The 18,453-nt window shown below is 43.0% G+C and overlaps 3 protein-coding genes across 4 annotated transcripts in view; 2 read left to right on the plus strand and 1 right to left on the minus strand.

The window, feature by feature from the left end:
• Window positions 1-18,453, plus strand: part of LOC141106742 (uncharacterized) — a 168,525-nt gene that overhangs the window by 73,274 nt on the left and 76,798 nt on the right. The gene's annotated exons all lie outside the window — the stretch shown is intronic.
• Window positions 1-18,453, minus strand: part of LOC141105431 (uncharacterized) — a 101,131-nt gene that overhangs the window by 36,236 nt on the left and 46,442 nt on the right. The window lies entirely within an intron of this gene.
• Window positions 3,340-15,275, plus strand: LOC141106448 (uncharacterized). 2 transcript variants are annotated; one of them, XM_073597232.1, is made up of 5 exons: window positions 3,340-4,184; window positions 9,255-9,414; window positions 10,269-10,403; window positions 10,490-10,613; window positions 13,459-15,275. In XM_073597232.1, exons 2-5 carry the CDS (start codon window positions 9,337-9,339, stop codon window positions 15,027-15,029), a joined length of 1,908 nt encoding a protein of 635 aa, XP_073453333.1. In that variant the 5' UTR covers window positions 3,340-4,184; window positions 9,255-9,336; the 3' UTR covers window positions 15,030-15,275. The 2 variants fall into 2 exon arrangements, with proteins under 2 accessions (XP_073453333.1, XP_073453332.1); XM_073597231.1 differs by having other exon boundaries at window positions 3,342-4,275.

The following is an 18,453-nucleotide window of genomic DNA, read 5'->3' on the forward strand; positions in this document are numbered from 1 at the left end:
GAGCACCTTCTTCCACATGTTTGCTGTGTCCCTCACTTGGCTTCTCACAATCTCCAAACAGGACTTCTTATGGCTTTCTTTCAACAATGGCTTTCTTCTTGTCACTCTTCCATAAAGACCAGATTTGTGGAGAGCACGACTAATAGTTGTCCTGTGGACAGATTCTCCCACCTGAGCTGTGGATCTCTGCAGCTCCTCCAGAGTTACCATGGACCTCTTGGCTGCTTCTCTGATTAATGCTCTCCTTGCCCGGCCTGTCAGTTTAGGTGGACGGCCATGTCTTGGTAGGTTTGCAGTTGTGCCATACTCTTTCCATTTTCAAATGATGGATTGAACAGTGCTCCGTGAGATGTTCAAAGCTTGGGATATTTTTTTATAACCTAACCCTGCTTTAAACTTCTCCACAACTTTATCCCTGACCTGTCTGGTGTGTTCAATGGCCTTCTTGATGCTGTTTGTTCACTAAGGTTCTCTAACAAACCTCCGAGGGCTTCACAGAACAGCTGTATTCATACTGAGATTAAATTACACACAGGTGGACTCTATTTACTAATTAGGTGACTTCTGAAGGCAATTGGTTCCACTAGATTTTAGTTAGAGGTATCAGAGAAAAGGGGGCTGAATACAAATGCACCCCACACTTTTCAGATATTTTATTTGTAAAAAAAAAGATTTGAAAACCATTTATCATTTTCCTTCCACTTCACAATTATGTGCCACTTTGTGTTGGTCTATCACATAAAATCCCAATAAAATACATTTACGTTTTTGGTTGTAACATGACAAATTGTGGAATATTTCAAAGGGTGTGAATACTTTTTCAAGGCACTGTATATACCATATGTTGTAGACTCTATAACTTTCCTACAGATTAAATAATAAACTCTGATTCTGGTTATTTTCACCAAAAAAATGTAGCAGGATACACTTTGACCTGAATTTATAAAGAATAATTATTTATTTGAAAATTTTTATAACAGAAACAAATTTTTTTGTTTATTTAGCAAAAAAAAATAAATAAAAACCCAGTGGTGATTTTTTACCACCAAAAGTAAGTTCTATTTGTGTGAACAAAATGATAAAAATTTTTATTTGAGTACAGTGCTGCATGACTGAGTAATTGTCATTCAAAGTGTTAAACATATAAGCTACGTCCTAATAAAACTTCAAGAATTTTTTTAGGACACACCTCTTATGCCCAGCCCCCTCCCCACTGGTGCTTCCTCTGCTGTTATTCGCGGCTGTCAAAACGACAGCAGGCATTTTTTCTATTACACAATAGAAATATATGTCAAAATGCAGACTCCTGTGTAAAATAACACTTGCAATATCATGTAACATGATAAAGGAAGGTTATATTGTATTTACTATTTCATTTATGTGAACTTTAGTCTGCAAAACATCTTTAAATGATTTTATTTAAAGATTTTTTTAAATGTATTTTTTATTCCTATTTGACCCCTTGTTAACCCTAATCAGCCCTACTTAACTCCCTTCTTCCCGTCTCCCCTTAACTATTATTTTCTGCTGATTTCTTTCCCCCATTTTTCTTACCGTTTTTTTTTTTTTTGCTTATATTTTGTTGCATAAAAAGAAAAAGAGAAAAAAAGCCTCCTCTTCTCCTGTTAGCTATTATTTTTCTACATTATTTTGCTCTTTTTTTTTTTTACCATTAATATTTTTGTTTATTTGATACTGTTTTGTTGCATATAGAGAAAATGAGCAAATGTAAAAAAAAAAGAAAAAGAAAAAGAAAGCCTCCCCTTCTACCGTTAGCTATTATTTTTTATTGTTGTTAACCCTAATCAGCCCTACTTAACTCCCTTTTTCCCGTCTCCCCTTAACTATTACTTTCTGCTTATTTCTTTCCCCCATTTTTCTTACCTTTTTTAATTTTTTTTTTGCTTTTATTTTGTTATATTTTGTTGCATAAAAAGAAAATGAGAAAAAAAGAAAGCCTCCCCTTCTCCTGTTAGCTATTATTTTTCTACATTATTTTTCTCTTTTATTTTTACCATTAATATTTTTGTTTGTTTGTTACTGTTTTGTCGCATATAGAGAAAATGAGCAAATGTAAAAAAAAAAGAAAGAAAAAGAAACCTTCCCCTTCTACCATTAGCTATTATTTTTCTGATATTTGTTTCTTTTTTTTAACATTAATATTTTTTTGTTTTGTTTGTTACTTTTTGTTGCATAAGGAGAATAAGAAAAAAAAAAACCTCCCATCCCCCTTTTAGCTATTATTTTTCTGCATTTTTTTTTCTCTTTTTTTACCATTATTTTTTTTTTGTTTGTTACCTTTTTGTTGCATAAGAGAATAAGCAAATAAAAAAAAAAAGCCTTCCCTTCTACCGTTAGCTATTATTTTCCTGCAAATCATTTCTCTTCTTTACCATTAATATTTTTTTTTTGTTGCATAAAGAGAAAATGAGCAAATTACAAAAGAAAAAAAATCCTCCCCTTTTTCCAATAGCAATTGTTTTTCTACAAATTTTTTCTCTTTTTTTTACCATCAATATTTTTTTGTTTTGTTTGTTACTTTTTTGTTGCATAAAGAGAATGAGCAAATAAAAAGGAAAAAAAAAATCCTCCCATTTTTTTTTCTCTTTTTTATCATTAATATTTTATTTGTTACTTTTTTGTTGCAAAAAGGGAATGAGCAAAAAAAAAAAAAAAAAACTCCCCTTCCTCCGTTAGCTATTATAATCTTGCTATTTTTTTTTCTCTTTTTTACCAATAATATTTTTTTGTTTGTTACTTTTTTTGTTGCATAAAGAGAAAATTAGCAAATTTAAAATAAAAGAGAGCTTCCCCTTTCCCTGTCAGCTATAATTTTTCTGCAAATGATATCTCTTTTTTACTACTAACATTTTTTTTGTTTTGTTTGTTACTTTTTTGTTGCATAAAGAGAATGAGCAAATAAAAAAAAAACATACCCTTCCCCCGTTTAGCTATTCTTAAATTTTTTTCTCTTTTTTACCATTAATGTTTTTTTGTTTCTTACTTTTTCGTTACATAAAGAGAAAATGTGCAAATTAAAAAAAACAAAAAAGAAAGCCTCCCGTTCCCCTGTTGGCTATCATTTTTCTGCTAATTTTTTTTCTTACTTTTTTGTTACATAAAGAGAAAATTAGCAAATTAAAAAAAAAATGTTTTCACTTGCTGCCAATGATTTGCCACAGAAACATCAATGTCATTTTAATCAGGACAATCTGTTGGCGCTATATAAATCTTGCATGATAATAATAATAATTTATATAATAAAACATATTCTGGTCAAAATAGAAAAGAAAGACATTTCTATTTTTTTTACCTCTGTTTTTTTGTCTATCGGTTACATATAAAATAATAAAAAAATGCATTAAAAAAAAAGTTAGAAAATTTTGCAATCCAAAAGAAATCCTAGTTTGTCCCCTAAAAGCAATGTATGCAAGACCTTTTTTTTTTTAAGAAATGACAAGGAATTTCCTGTATGTCCCCGAACAACCAGAGCAATTTTAAAATTTTTGCTATAGGCCTGTTTATTTGACTAAAAAAACAAAAAAAAAAGTACGATTTTTTTAGGGACAGAGAGGCTTTTTTCTGTGATATTGCCTTAAAAAAATTATTAATAATAATTAATTAAATTAATTAAAATTATTAACAATTTTTAATGTGATCCTTAGAAAAGAAAAGTAAAAAAAAAAAAAAAAAAAAGCATTATCTTTTTATTTCCTATGACCGTCAGCTCCATCTAGTGGCCATAATGTGATATTTTCCCTGAATTCCAACAATTGGGAGAATACCGCATGATGGCCACTAGATGGAGAAAACAATCACAGGAAAACAATTAAAAATTAAATTTCAGAAATATTAGACACACGTATAAAAATTCAAATTTTGCTTTTTAATAATAGGGAGAGTGTAAAAAAATATCAAAAAAGAAAAAAAAAAGTGCACTAGGCTTTTGAGACAGTGCACATGCGCAGTAGAGATCGCGCCTAGCAGGGCTGGTTGAATACCTCGATCGCCAGCCCTGCCTCCCTTCTATTCCCAGCCATCGCGAAACTTGTCATTTCCATCAGCGGAACGCTAATTGTGTGGAAAACTCGGCCGGAAGAAGCTCCGGGGACACCAGCGTGGCCTCCGCAGCCCGCTCGGATGAAGAGGAAAGGCAGGCCGCCCGGAAGAGCGCCGATCGCTTGGTACGCACAGCGGCGCAGCCGCTGGAACGCAAAACCCGGAAGAGGTTGTAGATTGGAGGGAAACACTTCCTGAGCTTGGGAGGATATGGTGGTAATGGGGTTTTTCTTCGCCTTTAAATGCTGTTCTGTTGTTGTGGTGGCTGGAGGGGGAGCTGTAATGGTTATGTAAAGGCATGGGGGGGACCTTTAGGGAGGGTTGTAAGTGAGATCTGCTCATTACCTGTAGGGGGGGAGGCCATCTTATCTGCTTATTCATTAATGCAGTGCACTGAGCCATTGCTGATGTATCTGAAGCCGGTTATGGTGGAAATGCTCAATGTCATTCTTTATTATGTTGCCAGTTTACATACATGCTAAAAAGATGGCAACACCAGGCAGCAATTGCTTGTCAATGAATTGTAAGGTTAATCCTCTTTGGATGTCCAATCCCATGGGTTGCCATGGATACCATGACCCGGAGACGTGCGATGGACTTAGACAAGCAGAATATTCCCAACGCACGCGTTGATGGCATTGGGTGCTGTCGCGACCACCGGATGGGAACCAAAGATTTTCAAAGCATGAAGTATGTCACCAGCACACCAAGGTTCTGCAGAACGGGTCCAAAGTTTTATTCTGCGATCACATCATGGTTACAAAGGCAATGTTTGGACCCCTTCAATAACCCTACCCCACTACCCTGATGAAGGTGTTCTGCAAGGCTTTGACACATCGCCTTTTTAACCATGATGTGATCGCGGAATATCACTTTGGGCCTGTCCTGGGGATCCTCGGTGTGCTGGTGACCTAGTTCTCCCTTTGAAGGACTTAGAGCAAAAAGAATGTCTCCCGGCAATGCCAGTGTGGGTTTTTAGATCTCCCAGTGCTAAGGGTTAGTAGAATGGACAGTGCGGCTCTAATGTACGTAACTGGAAGTAGAGCCGACTCCGTCCACATGTAGTATGACCTTGTATGATGTAAGGCCACAATGTTGTCTGGGGACAGAGGGCAAGGGACTATGGGGACACTGGGATTGTGTGAGAACATGGAACTGAGTGTATTGTGGCGCCAATGTGTAACATTAGTGGTTCTATGTTAGAGTGTGATGTTGTGTGAGGGCAATGGGACTGTGTGAGGACAGTATGATCGTTTGAAGGCAAGGGACCTTGTTAGGACAATGCATTCTCTGAGGACATTGAACTAGGAGGAGATGCCATCGTGTGGCGACCATGGGGCTATGTTAGAATGTGATGTTGTGTGAGGAACTTTGTATGGAAGATGGGATTGTGTGAGTGTGATAATATGAGGGTTAGGGACTGAATTTAGACACTGGACTCTGTGAGGACATGACTGGTGACATGGAACTGAGAGGATATGCCATTGTGTAACAACATCGGGACTGTGTTAGAATGTGATGTTGTGTGAGGGCAACGGAACTGCGTGAGGACAGACGGATCATGTGAGGGCAAGGGACCATGTTAGGACAGTGAACTCTGATGACATTGAACTGTGTTGACATGGAATGGAGAGGACACACCGTTGTGTAATGACAGTTGAGCTATGTTAGATTTGATGTGGTGTGAAGACGTTTATAACGTTAATAGGACAGTGTGAGCACAGTGGGATTGTGTGCAGGCAAGGGACCATGTTGGGACTTTGGACTCTTGAGGACATGGCTCTGAGGACATGGAACTAAAAGGACATGCCATTGTGTAACATCAGTGGGACTATGTTAGATTATGTTATGTTGTGTGAGGAACTTTGTAAGGAAAATGGGACATTGTGAAGGTAAGGGTCTGTGTTAGGACAGTGGGTTCCGTAACGACATCCTGAAAGGACCTGGAAGGACATGCCATTATGTGACGACAGTGGGACTATGTGAGAATGAGATGTTGTGAGAGGAACTGTGTAAGAACAGAGTGATTGTGTGAGGGCAAGGGACTGAGTTAGGAAACTGGACTCTGTGATGACATGACTGATGCCACGGAATCGTGAGGACATGACTGATGGCATGGAACCGCGAGAACACGACTGATGGCACGGAACCGCGAGAACACGACTGATGGCACGGAACCGTGAGAACACGACTGATGGCACGGAACCGCGAGAACACGACTGATGGCACGGAACCGCGAGAACACGACTGATGGCACGGAACCGCGAGAACACGACTGATGGCACGGAACCGCGAGAACACGACTGATGGCACGGAACCGCGAGAACACGACTGATGGCACGGAACCGCGAGAATACGACTGATGGCACGGAACCGTGAGGACACGACTGATGCCACGGAATCGTGAGGACACGACTGTTGCCAGGGAATCGTGAGGACACGACTGATGCCACGAAATCGTGAGAACACGACTGATGGCACGGAACCGCGAGAACACTACTGATGGCACGGAACCGCGAGAACACGACTGATGGACACGACTGATGGCACGGAACCGCGAGGACACATGAGATGTTGTGAGAGGAACTGTGTAAGAACAGAGTGATTGTGTGAGGGCAAGGGACTGAGTTAGGAAACTGGACTCTGTGATGACATGACTGATGGCACGGAATCGTGAGGACACGACTGATGGCACGGAACCGCGAGGACACGACTGATGGCACGGAACCGCGAGGACACGACTGATGGCACGGAACCGCGAGGACACGACTGATGGCACGGAACCGCGAGGACACGACTGATGGCACGGAACCGCGAGGACACGACTGATGGCACGGAACCGCGAGGACACGACTGATGGCACGGAACCGCGAGGACACGACTGATGGCACGGAACCGCGAGGACACGACTGATGGCACGGAACCGCGAGGACACGACTGATGGCACGGAACCGCGAGGACACGACTGATGGCACGGAACCGCGAGGACACGACTGATGGCACGGAACCGCGAGGACACGACTGATGGCACGGAACCGCGAGGACACGACTGATGGCACGGAACCGCGAGGACACGACTGATGGCACGGAACCGCGAGGACACGACTGATGGCACGGAACCGCGAGGACACGACTGATGGTACAGAATTCTGAGGATATGACAGATGACATGGAACTCTGGGGACACTCCATTGTGTAATGTCAGTGGAGCTATGTTAGAATGTTAGAAGATATTTGTAGGGACAAGGGGACTGTGTGAGCACAGTTGGACTGTGTGTGGGCAAGGGACCATGTTAGGACTCTCGAGGATATGACTCTGAGGACATGGAACTGAGAGAACATGCCATTGTGCTACGACAGTGGGGACTATGTTATGAATATGATGTTGTGAGAGGGATTTTGTGTGAACAGTGGGATCGTGTTTGGTTAGGGGACTGTTTTAGGACACTGGACTCTGGGAGGACATGATTGATGACATTGAACAGAGAGGACGTGCCAATGGGACTATGCTAGAATATGATATTGTATGAAGAACTGTGTTAGGACAATGGGACTGTGTCAGGACAATGGGATCATATGAGGGTAAGGGATAGGGTTGTCCCGATACCGATACTAGTATCGGTATCGGCACCGATACTGAGCATTTGGCCGAGTACTTGTACTCGGGCAAATGCTCCCGATGCTTCCCCCGATACCTGGACAGTCAGTGATGATCAGTGCGTGGGGGAGTTACAAGCTTCTCCCCCCGCAGCTTTCAGCTGCTTTAGTGAAATCTATACAGCAGTGATCGGTGCTTGTAACTCCCCCACACACGATCACCTCTGACTGTCCCCGCATCCTCCTCCAGTGCCCCCCCCCCCCCCCCCGCGTCCCCCTCCATGCCCCCTCCGTTCTGCTGTCCCCATCCTTTCTTCCTCCGTGTCCCCCTCCATTCTGCTGCTGTCCCCCTCCATTCTGCTGCTGTCCCCCTCCGTTCTGCTGCTGTCCCCCTCCGTTCTGCTGCTGTCCCACTCCAATTTTCCTCTGTGTCCCCCTCCGTTCTGCTGTCCCTCTTCATGTCCTCCTCCTTCCTTTTCTGTATGAACAGAGTCAGTGATGACTCTGCCCATTCACATAACTGAAACATTGTAACCTCCTGTGAAGCTCTTGAATGGAGAGGAGCCGCTGTCTTCTCTCCATTGATTTTCAGTACAGCTGAGGCTGCAGAGAGAAAGAGACTGAGGATAGAGATTCCCCAGTTCCTTTGTGTCTCAAGGGGGAGATATCAGGGGTCTATTAAGACCCCTGATAGCTCACCAAAGCCCCCCAACAGGGCTGATAAAAAAAAAAAAAAACAGTATTGCAATAAATAATAAAAAAAAAAAATGATTGTAAAAAATAATAAAAATTAAAATAAAAAACACACAGACACCGTCTGTGACGAACTATGACGAAGCAACCCCCTCCCCCCCTGAATAAAAGAAAAAAAAAGGAAAGCATTGTAAAAAAAAAAAAAAAACATTTTTTAAAAAATTGTAAAAAAAAAAACACTGTTACGTGACATTAAAAAAAAGTATTGGTAATCGGTATCGGTGAGTTCTCGAAAAACAGTATCAGTACTTGTACTCGGTCTTAAAAAAGTGGTATCGGGACAACCCTAGTAAGGGAGACTGTGTTGTATAGTGGGGCTATGTTAAAATATGATGTTGTGTGAGGAACTGTGTAGGGACAATGGAACTGTGTGAGCACAGTGGGATTGTGTGTGGACTTTGGACTCTTGAGGACATGGAACTGAGAAGACACGCTATTGTGTAATGAAAGTGAGACCATTTTGGAATATGATGTGGTGTGAGGGACTGGGTAAGAGTTATGGGACTCTGTGGGGACAAGGGACTGTGTTAGGGCACAAGATTCAGTGAGGAGATGTCACTGAGGAAATGTGATGTGGTCTCTGTGAGGTCAAACAATGTCTGAGGACGTCATGGCTCATTTGGGATTGTGGAGAGGAGGACAGTAGGATTAAGTAAGAGCATGACGATGTGCGAGGAACTATGATGAAGCAACTCAGGACTGGCCTCTCCCTCCTGCCTCCCAAACCTGATTATTGCCCCCCCCATTGTTGTAATGTGCTGCCTCGCTAGAGCTCAGTTTTCTTTGTGCCTTATATTATCTCCATTCTATACATATGATGTTTATATTTTGTCTTCTGTTACCAGGTGGCTTTATGAATATCGATGTGAAATAGATTAAGCAGCTCTTCCACCAACAGAGGCCAGGTGTTCAAAGTCATCTGCTGCAATGGACAAGGACGGTCAGCCCGTTGCAGAGAGGATACTAAACCTCGCCATTGAAATCATCTGCCTGCTGACTGGAGAGGTGAGGAGGATTCTGGGAGGTCACATGACATCACTCTTATCTCTATTAATAAAACACAGACCTGACCGGAGAGGTGAGGAGGATTCTGGGAGGTCACATGACGTCACTCTTATTATTATTATTATTATACAGGATTTATATAGCGCCAACAGTTTAGGCAGCACTTTACAATGTATAAGGGGGACAACACAATTACAGTACAATACAAAAGGTACAGGAGGGCCTTGCTCGTAGAGCTTACATTCTAAAGGGAGGGGGTGGTGGTACAAAAGGTAATAGCTGCAAAGAATGATTTGATGGGGGTGGCTCAGGGACAGTTATGTGGGTGTGGAATAGGCTTCCCTGAATAAATGAGTTTTCAGGGATCTCCTAAAGGTGGACAGGTTAGGGGCGGATCGGATATACCGGGGCAGGGAATTCCAGAGGATGGGAGAGGCTCTGGAGAAGTCCTGAAGGCGAGCATGGGAGGAGGTAATAAGGGAGCTAGAGAGCAGGAGGTCCTGGGAGGAGCGGAGGGGGCCAGTTGGGCAATATCTGCAGATGAGGTTGGTGATGTAGATGGGGGCGATGTTGTGAATGGCCTTGTATGTTATGGTTAGCATTTTGAATTTTACACAGTGGGGTAGGGGAAGCCAGTGAAGGGATTGGCAGAGAGGAGCATCTCTATTATTAAAACACAGACCTGACTGGAGAGGTGAGGAGGATTCTGGGAGGTCACATGACATCACTCTTATCTCTATTAATAAAACACAGACCTGACCGGAGAGGTGAGGAGGATTCTGGGAGGTCACATGACATCACTCTTATTTCTATTAATAAAACACAGACCTGACATTGTTTTTGGTTCTATACAGAGATTCCCTGCTGTGAAGTCCGGTGATCTGGTGACCATCGCAGTGCCTCCACCTGACTCCCTGACAGTGGAGAGGAACAGTGAGCAGAAGATTCTAGAAGTCACCCAGAAGATCATTGCACTGCTGACAGGAGAGGTGAGCGGTGCCGGGAATTCTGGGACATTATCCAGTAACAGACAAGGGATGTGTCTGGATGGTGACTATATCATTGTGTGTGTCAGGTTCCTAATGGCTCTGAGGAAGTCGAGGTCTCCATTTCGCTGGAGCAAATTGTTCTTCAAGAGGCAGAGAAGACCCTGGAGAAGGACCCATTGGTGGAGAATGAACAGATCCCCGAATCTGAAGGTAAGGAGATGTTAAATGTGCCGTCCATCCATACATGTAGACACAATCTTTGCCTGTTCCATGTTACAGCTAGCAGAGGATTCTGGGAAAGAATGCAAAGACAACAGTCATGGCGGACCAGACTGTTTTCATCTTGTGTGACATCAGAGGAGTTTACATTCTAATGTCCCCCCCCCCCCCAGTCACACACTATTATGAAGGACCTCAATACTGGACACTTTCACCCCCTTCCTGCCCAGGCCAATTTTGAATGACAATTTTCATAATTTTTTAAACCACTTTCTGCCCGCGCTATAGCTGAATGGCAGCTACAGCGCGGGCTTCCAGTGCCAGGAGGGCGTCAATAGACGTCCTCCCGTGATCACGCTGCTCCAGCGTCCCTTTCGACTCGGCTGATTACAGAACAGGGTAAAGGGCCAATCACAGCTGATCACGGAAGTAAACAAGCCGGTTATCGTTTTTTATTTTCTCCTCGTGATCAGCGTGAGGAGAGAAGCAGAAAGCCGGTAACCGGCTTCTGTTACAGGGACATCGGTCCCACCAGTGCTGCCAATCAGTGCCTCACCTGTCAGTGTCCATTGGTGCCACCTATCAATGCCCATCAGTGCAGCCTCATCAGCGCACATCGATGAAGGAAACAAAAATTACCTGTTTGCAAAATTTTATAACAAACAAAACATTTTTTCAATCTTTTTTTTGTTTTGTTTTTTACCAAAAAATAAAAAAACCCAATAGAAAAAAAAAAACCCAGAGGTGATTAAATACCGCCAAAAGAAAGCTCTATTTGTGTGATAAAAATGTCATATGGGTACAGTGTTTCATGACCGCGCAATTGTCATTCAAAGTGTGACAGCGCTGAAAGCTGAAAATTGGCCTGGGCAGGAAGGGGTTAAAAGTGCCCAGTAAGCAAGTGGTTTAACAGATAGAGCTTTTCTTTTGGTGGTATTTAATCGCCACTTTTTTTTTTTTTTTTGCTAAAAAAAAAAAAAGACAAACATTTATGAAAAAATGCGTTTTTTCTTCATTTCTGTTATAAAAATGTTATTAAATTATCTTTCTTAATACATTTAGGTCAAAATGTATTCTGCTAAATTTATTTGGTAATAACCCAAATCCAGTGTATATTATTTAGTCTGTAGGAAAGTTTACAATCTGTGGTATATATGTTTGAAAATTGATCAGTCCTGATGTATTGATAGCCTATCTCATTTCTTGAAGCCCTAAAATGCCAGGACAGTACAAATATCTCCTTTTTTTTAAAGTTGTAATTTTTTTGTCAACATTTTTTGGAAAATTAAGGAATTAAATAAAAAACATTTTTTTCCACATTTTTTTATACATACTGTCAGCCAGTACAGCATCACCATGTGACTAGTTTGGTGGTGATCAGGGACACTGGTGATAGTATGAAAAAAAAAAAAAAATTATAATAATAAGTTTTCAGTTTTTGAACACATTTTTTTTCTTATTTTTTTTACAATTTCTTTATTTTTTACGATTCCTTTTTTTTTTTTTTTTTTTAACATACTATGAACAGAGCAGTACAGTATCACCATATGACTGGTGTGGTGGTGATCAGGGACACTGGCTGGTGATGGTGTTTTTTTCTTTGTAAAAAAAAAAAAAAAAAGGAAACATTTATAATTTTTTTTTCTACAATTGTTTTCTTTTTTCTTTTTACATACTGTCACCAGAGCAGTACAGCATCACCATATGACATGTGGTGGTGATCAGTGACACTGACTAGTGATAGTATGTAAAAAAATAATAATAATTTGTTTTCTTTTTTTTTTTCTTTTTTTTTTACATACTGTGACTAGAGCAGTACAGTGTTATCATAGTGATTCTGTACTACTCTAGGTAAGTGATCAGGATTTTTTTTGTTTTACACACTACAATTGCTTATATTAGTGGTGATCGCTGTTATAAGCAATCTTTTTCATGAATGGCATCTATTCTATTCATTGTGTACTGTTGTGAAGCTGTAATTGGCCACAGGTATCACATGATACAGGTGCACTGTGATTGATGCTGTCTGTACCATGTAATCACCGTGACCAATCACAGTGATCAACACAACAGTACAGAATGAATGGCTATGAATGAAAGCCATTCTTTGTGTACAACTGTCATGTAATCGCTGTGATTGGTCACAGCGATCACTTGGTACAAATGCACTGTGACCCTGCCTGTAACATGTGATCACTGTGATTGGCCCTGTCTGTACCGTGAGTACTATGAGCAATCGGTGATCAACACAACAGTACACAATGAATGAAAGCCACTCATTGCGTACATCTGTCATGTGATCAATGTGATTAGTCACAGCAATCACATGGTACAGATGCACTGTAATTGGCCTTGTCTGTACTGTGTGATCACTGTGATTGGTCACAGTGCACAACAGTACACAATGAATGGCTGCGAATGAAAGCCATTCAATGTGTACAACTGTCATACAACACTGTGATTGGTCAAAGCGATCCCATGGCCCATACCGGCCCAGTACAATGATCTGTCGTCCGCTGTGACTGGTGGACACAGCGGGTGACAGATCGTGCCGCAGCATGGTGCAATCTTGGAAGGACATCATATGATGTCCATCCAGGATGGTAGAGCTCCTACTCAGCCATCAGTAGGCCTGGTGGGAAGCAGGTAATATTATTCATTCATATAGCTTTGACATATACCGTGGTGCTATACAAAGACCACTGAGGCATTCACACCATTCTCTGCACCAGAAGAGCTTACACTCTAATGTGCCCCCCACGGTCACACACTATTATTATTATTATTATTCTACATTTATTTTAAAGGTTTCAGTTTGTTATCTTCTTCTTCACAGATTTGCTTGAGCCCACAAGCACACCTCTAGTCCCTGATGCCTCTGTCCCCTCTCCGGCCTGCTCTAACGAAATCCAGAACAGCAACGATCAAGAAGACAGCATGTCTACCATGTGCGATCCCATCATGAGCAAGTTGGACCTAAACTCGGCGGTGGACTTTTCATCGTGCGACGAGGGAGACCTTTCGGACGGTGAAACATCTGCACCCATCGATGAGCAACAAATGCCCGTTTGTACAGATGATTCACAGACTGTGGAGAGGACACCGTCTACCCCTGGTGGAACCGACTCCACACAGCCAGCCGCTACTTCCGCAAGCCATTTGCCATCAGCTACTGCCGGTGTAGATGTGGCGGCACCAACTACAACCGAGCCTTTGCAGCCTACGACCAATCATGTGTTGTCTACACTGACTCGAATGGACCATGTGCAATCTACCAATCATATAACATCTACATATGTCCGGACAGACCACCCAACGTTGGCAGCTACCGCAGCGGACAATGTGCCGTCTACGGTGACTGATAAAGACCACCTGCCACCTATACCCGTTCAAGCTGGTCACATACAGTCCTCAGGTACAGAAAACACACAGGCAGCAGTTACTCACAAAGAGTACACCCCCCTTTCAACCCTCTTTACCGATCACACACAACCTACCGGTGTAGACCTAGCAAATTCTACGCCCGCCAAGGAACCCGCCCGGAAGCCAAGATTCTTTTCCCCGGATAAAAAGCCCATGTGCCCCGACTGCGGAAAGTGCTTTCGGTGGCAGTCAGAGGTCCTGTTCCACCAGAGGAAGCACACGGGCGAGAAGCCTTACTGCTGCGCCAAGTGCGGCCAGTGTTTCAGCCGCATCCCGCATCTGGTGATCCACGAGCGCAGCCACACAGGAGAGCGACCCTACATATGCTCCGAGTGCAAGAAATGCTTCGGCAGCAAATCCGAACTCAACGAGCACCGCAAGAGGCATCGGGGGTTGAGGATCCACCCGTGCCCAGATTGCGACAAAGCTTTCATCACCAAATCGGACCTGGGCAAGCACAAGCGCAGCCACACGGGGGAAAAGCCCCACCCGTGCTCAGTATGCGGCAAGTGCTTCACACTGCGCTCTGGCGTCATCCGCCACGAAAAGACCCACACGGGCGAGCGGCCATTCTCGTGCACGGAGTGCGGCAAGGCCTATGTCAGCAATTCTGAGCTCATCAACCACATGCGGACTCACACGGGGGAGCGGCCTTTCACCTGCCTCGACTGTGGCAAGTGCTTCTACAGCAGCTCCGACCTCATGAAACACCGCCGGTGCCACTCGGGGGAAAAGCCGCACCCCTGCTCCATCTGTGGCAAGTCTTACACCTCCAAGTCGGTGCTGTACCGGCACCAGAAGATCCACACCAAGGTCAAGCCGTTTACCTGTGACACCTGCGGCAAGTGCTTTACAAAGGAAAAGACTCTGGAGAACCACCAGAAGATTCACAAGAAGATCAAACCTCACTGCTGCATGGAATGCGGGAAAAGCTTCTACAGGCCCTCGGCACTGACCAAACACATGAGAACCCACAATCCTTAGGGAACTTTATCTGTGCCCAGAGCACCGTTCAAAAGTGTACTGAATGTTGATCATGCCACTTTTTATTTTGTGAATGAGGCTTAAGTTGGGACCTTTTTAGGACTTCAGTGATCAAATACAGCATCGTGTTTCATCTCCTTCATTGATAAATTTGTACATGTTGACATTTGTATTTAAAAAAATCAGTTTACCAGAAAAGTATGTTTTTGTTCTGCCTGGAGTTTTGTGAATACAGCTGGTGAACAGAAGATGAGCAGCCTCCGACTATGCCGATTTTATTGCTCTAACCCCAGTCAACAACCTTCCATCTACTTCAGCTCCTCCCCACTCTGTCCACCATCACATCATTGTAGGCATCAACCAACCTTCCATCTACTTCACCTCCTCTCCACCTCATCCACCATCACATCATTATAGACATCACCCAACCTTCCACCTACTTCAGTTCCTCCCCACTCCATTCACCATCACATCATTATCGGCATCGCCCAACCTTCCACCTACTTCAGTTCCTCCCCACTCCATTCACCATCCCATCATTATAGGCATCGCCCAACCTTCCACCTACTTCAGTTCCTCCCCACTCCATTCACCATCACATCATTATAGGCATCACCCAACCTTCCACCTACTTCAGTTCCTCCCCACTCCATTCACCATCACATCATTATAGGCATCACCCAACCTTCCACCTATGTCAGCTTCTCCCCATCCCATTCACCACATTATTATAGGCATAACACAACCTTCCACCTACTTCAGCTCCTGCCCACCCCATCCACCATCACATCATTGTGAGCATCCCCGAACCTTCTACCTACTTCAGCTCCTCCCCACCCCATCCACTATCACATAATTATAGGCATCACCCAACCTTCCACCTACTTTAGCTCCTTCCCACCCCATCCACCATCACATCATTATAGGCATCCCCCTTTCACCATATAAAAAGGCTGTAAAGTTATGTCCATTGATATTTTCATTCTTCCAGGTTATGGGATAACTAGACCAAACAAAAGTGAAAAAGAGGTGCTGGATACAAGTTATCACGGGGCACACTGGTTCCAGTTCGGTAGCATTTAAAAAAAACAGGGAAACCCTCTAGGAATGGATTGGGGCAAACCAGAGTTGAGAATCTCTATATAATAAGAGCACCAAACAAGGGCTAAAGCCCCATACACACTATCAGATTTTCTGCTGATTTTTGTCTTCAGATTTACAAAAACCATGTAGTGCAAGGGCCTGCCTGATTGCATACAAATTGAAACTCCTAAGGTTTGACCTCATATTACATGGTTTTAGTAAATCTGAAAAAAAATCAGCAGAAAATCTGATAGTGTGTATGGGGCTTCAGAGTCCAACTTTTAATGGTAAAAAATGCAGAACATTGAATACATAACCCCTTTCCCTTTTTCAGAGCTTAGGTACTCTTAGTCTTAGGAACCTTGACATGGAGGAAGAAGGAGTCCCAAGTGCCGTACATCCAGCAAATCCAGACGATGTCTATAGTAAAAGCAAGGCTCAGACCAAGATCTGTCCAGGACACCACCAACGCGTTTCGCCCCACCCATGGGCCATAGTCATGGAGGTAAGGGCAGGGCAAAAGGCATTGGAGGGAGCTTGGCCTGAGGCTGCTTTTACTATAGACACTGTTGGGCTTTGCTGGATGTGCAGCACTTGGAATCCTTTCATCCTACATGTGTGTGTATGTGTGTATATATATATATATATATATATATATATATATATATATATATATATATATATATATATATAGCCGAGACAAGCTCTTCCCCAACCTGCACTCTTTAGTGGGAGTTACCGCACCTGGACAGACAAGGAGCCTGGAGCGGCACCCCTAATCTATGATTTTGTTTCGCAAGGAAAGGCACAGTGGTGCAGTGGTTAGCACTCTCACCTAGCAGTAAAAAAGGGTCGCTGGTTCAAATCCCAACCACGACACTACCTGCCTGGAGTTTGCATGTTCTCCCTGTGCCTGCGTGGGTTTCCTCCGGGTACTCCGGTTTCCTCCCACACACCAAAGACATGCTGGTAGGTTAATTGGCTTCTGTCCAAAATTGGCCCTAGTATATGAATGGGGACCTTGGATTGAGGGTAGGGATTGATGTGAGTGTGCGATGTTCAGGGTTAGGGACAAGGGTCAGGGTTGTAGACCCACACTCACTCAGGTTGAACTGGATGGACTGGTGTCTTTATTCAACCTTACTAACTATGTGACTATGTGACTATGTGAATCTTACATGGCATGATCACCAATGTGGATTCATACCGGTGTGCAAATAACTTTGAATCTGTGCATCATGAGAACCTCAAAGATCCAAGGTCTTTGCAGACTGTTGAGTATGCCATGCTAAGTGTCCCAGCACTTAAATTGGACCTTCACCCCAAAATGAAAGTTGCTCTTATCCCTCTTCTTTCCCCAGCCTCTATCTTAATTATATAGTTTGGCAGGTATGGTACCTTTTTTTTATCTGTACCTGCTCCCACTCCATTTCTTGCCTAGGCACAAATGATGTCACCTCAGCAACCTCCATCACCTGGAGCATCCTGGGAAGTTGCGTTATCCCGGGAGGCTACAGAACCCGGATAACTGGCCACACATGCGCAGCGGGGAACTGGCGGTGATTCATCAGGAAGCCACAGCCAGCTCCCAGATCCAAAATAGTGGTGTTGAATATCCGAATTATTGAGAAGATTTGACTGCAGGGAAGACAGTGGAGGACTACGCGGGCTGGTATGTAAGGTAAGTACCGACTTTAAATTTTGCCATAACTTAGTGAAGTTCGTCGCTAAGTAGCTAAGTCCTGAAGAAGAGGGAAGTTTGTTTTGCGCTGAAGCGTGTTGGCTGCTCTGTGTTTTCCTGCTATGAACTAACTTTTTAATTAAAAGTTGTGGACTCTTGGACTTAGTTGGTCGCTCTCAAAAGTGAGTACACCCATTGCATTTTTGTAAATATTTTATTATATCATTTCATGTGATAACACTGAAGAAATGACACTTTGCTACAATGTAAAGTAGTGAGTGTACAGCTTGTATAACAGTGTAAATTTGCTGTCCCCTCAAAATAACTCAACACACAGCCATTAATGTCTAAACCGCTGGCAACAAAAGTGTGTACACTCCTAAGCGGAAATGTCCAAATTGGGTCCAATTAGCCATTTTCCCTCTCTGGTGTCATGTGACTCGTTAGTGTTACAAGGTCTCAGGTGTGAATGGGGAGCAGGTGTGTTAAATTTGGTGTTATCACTCTCACTCTCTCATACTGGTCACTGGAAGTTCAACATGGCACCTCATGGCAAAGAACTATCTAAGGATCTGAAAAAAAGAATTGTTGCTCTACATAAAGATGGCCTAGGCTATAAGAAAGATTGCCAAGGCCCTGAAACTGAGCTGCAGCACAGTA

The sequence above is a fragment of the Aquarana catesbeiana genome, linkage group LG08, assembly GCF_042186555.1.
Source record: "Aquarana catesbeiana isolate 2022-GZ linkage group LG08, ASM4218655v1, whole genome shotgun sequence".
NCBI classification, from domain to species: Eukaryota; Metazoa; Chordata; class Amphibia; order Anura; family Ranidae; genus Aquarana; species Aquarana catesbeiana.

Bases quoted from the DNA above. Each gene is read 5' to 3' on its own strand.
- LOC141106448 (XM_073597232.1), top strand. From the start codon at position 9,337: ATGGACAAGGACGGTCAGCCCGTTGCAGAGAGGATACTAAACCTCGCC. The intron at 10,404-10,489 runs GTGAGCGGTGCC...TGTGTGTGTCAG, and splicing joins TTGCACTGCTGACAGGAGAG to GTTCCTAATGGCTCTGAGGA. The intron at 10,614-13,458 runs GTAAGGAGATGT...TCTTCTTCACAG, and splicing joins ACAGATCCCCGAATCTGAAG to ATTTGCTTGAGCCCACAAGC.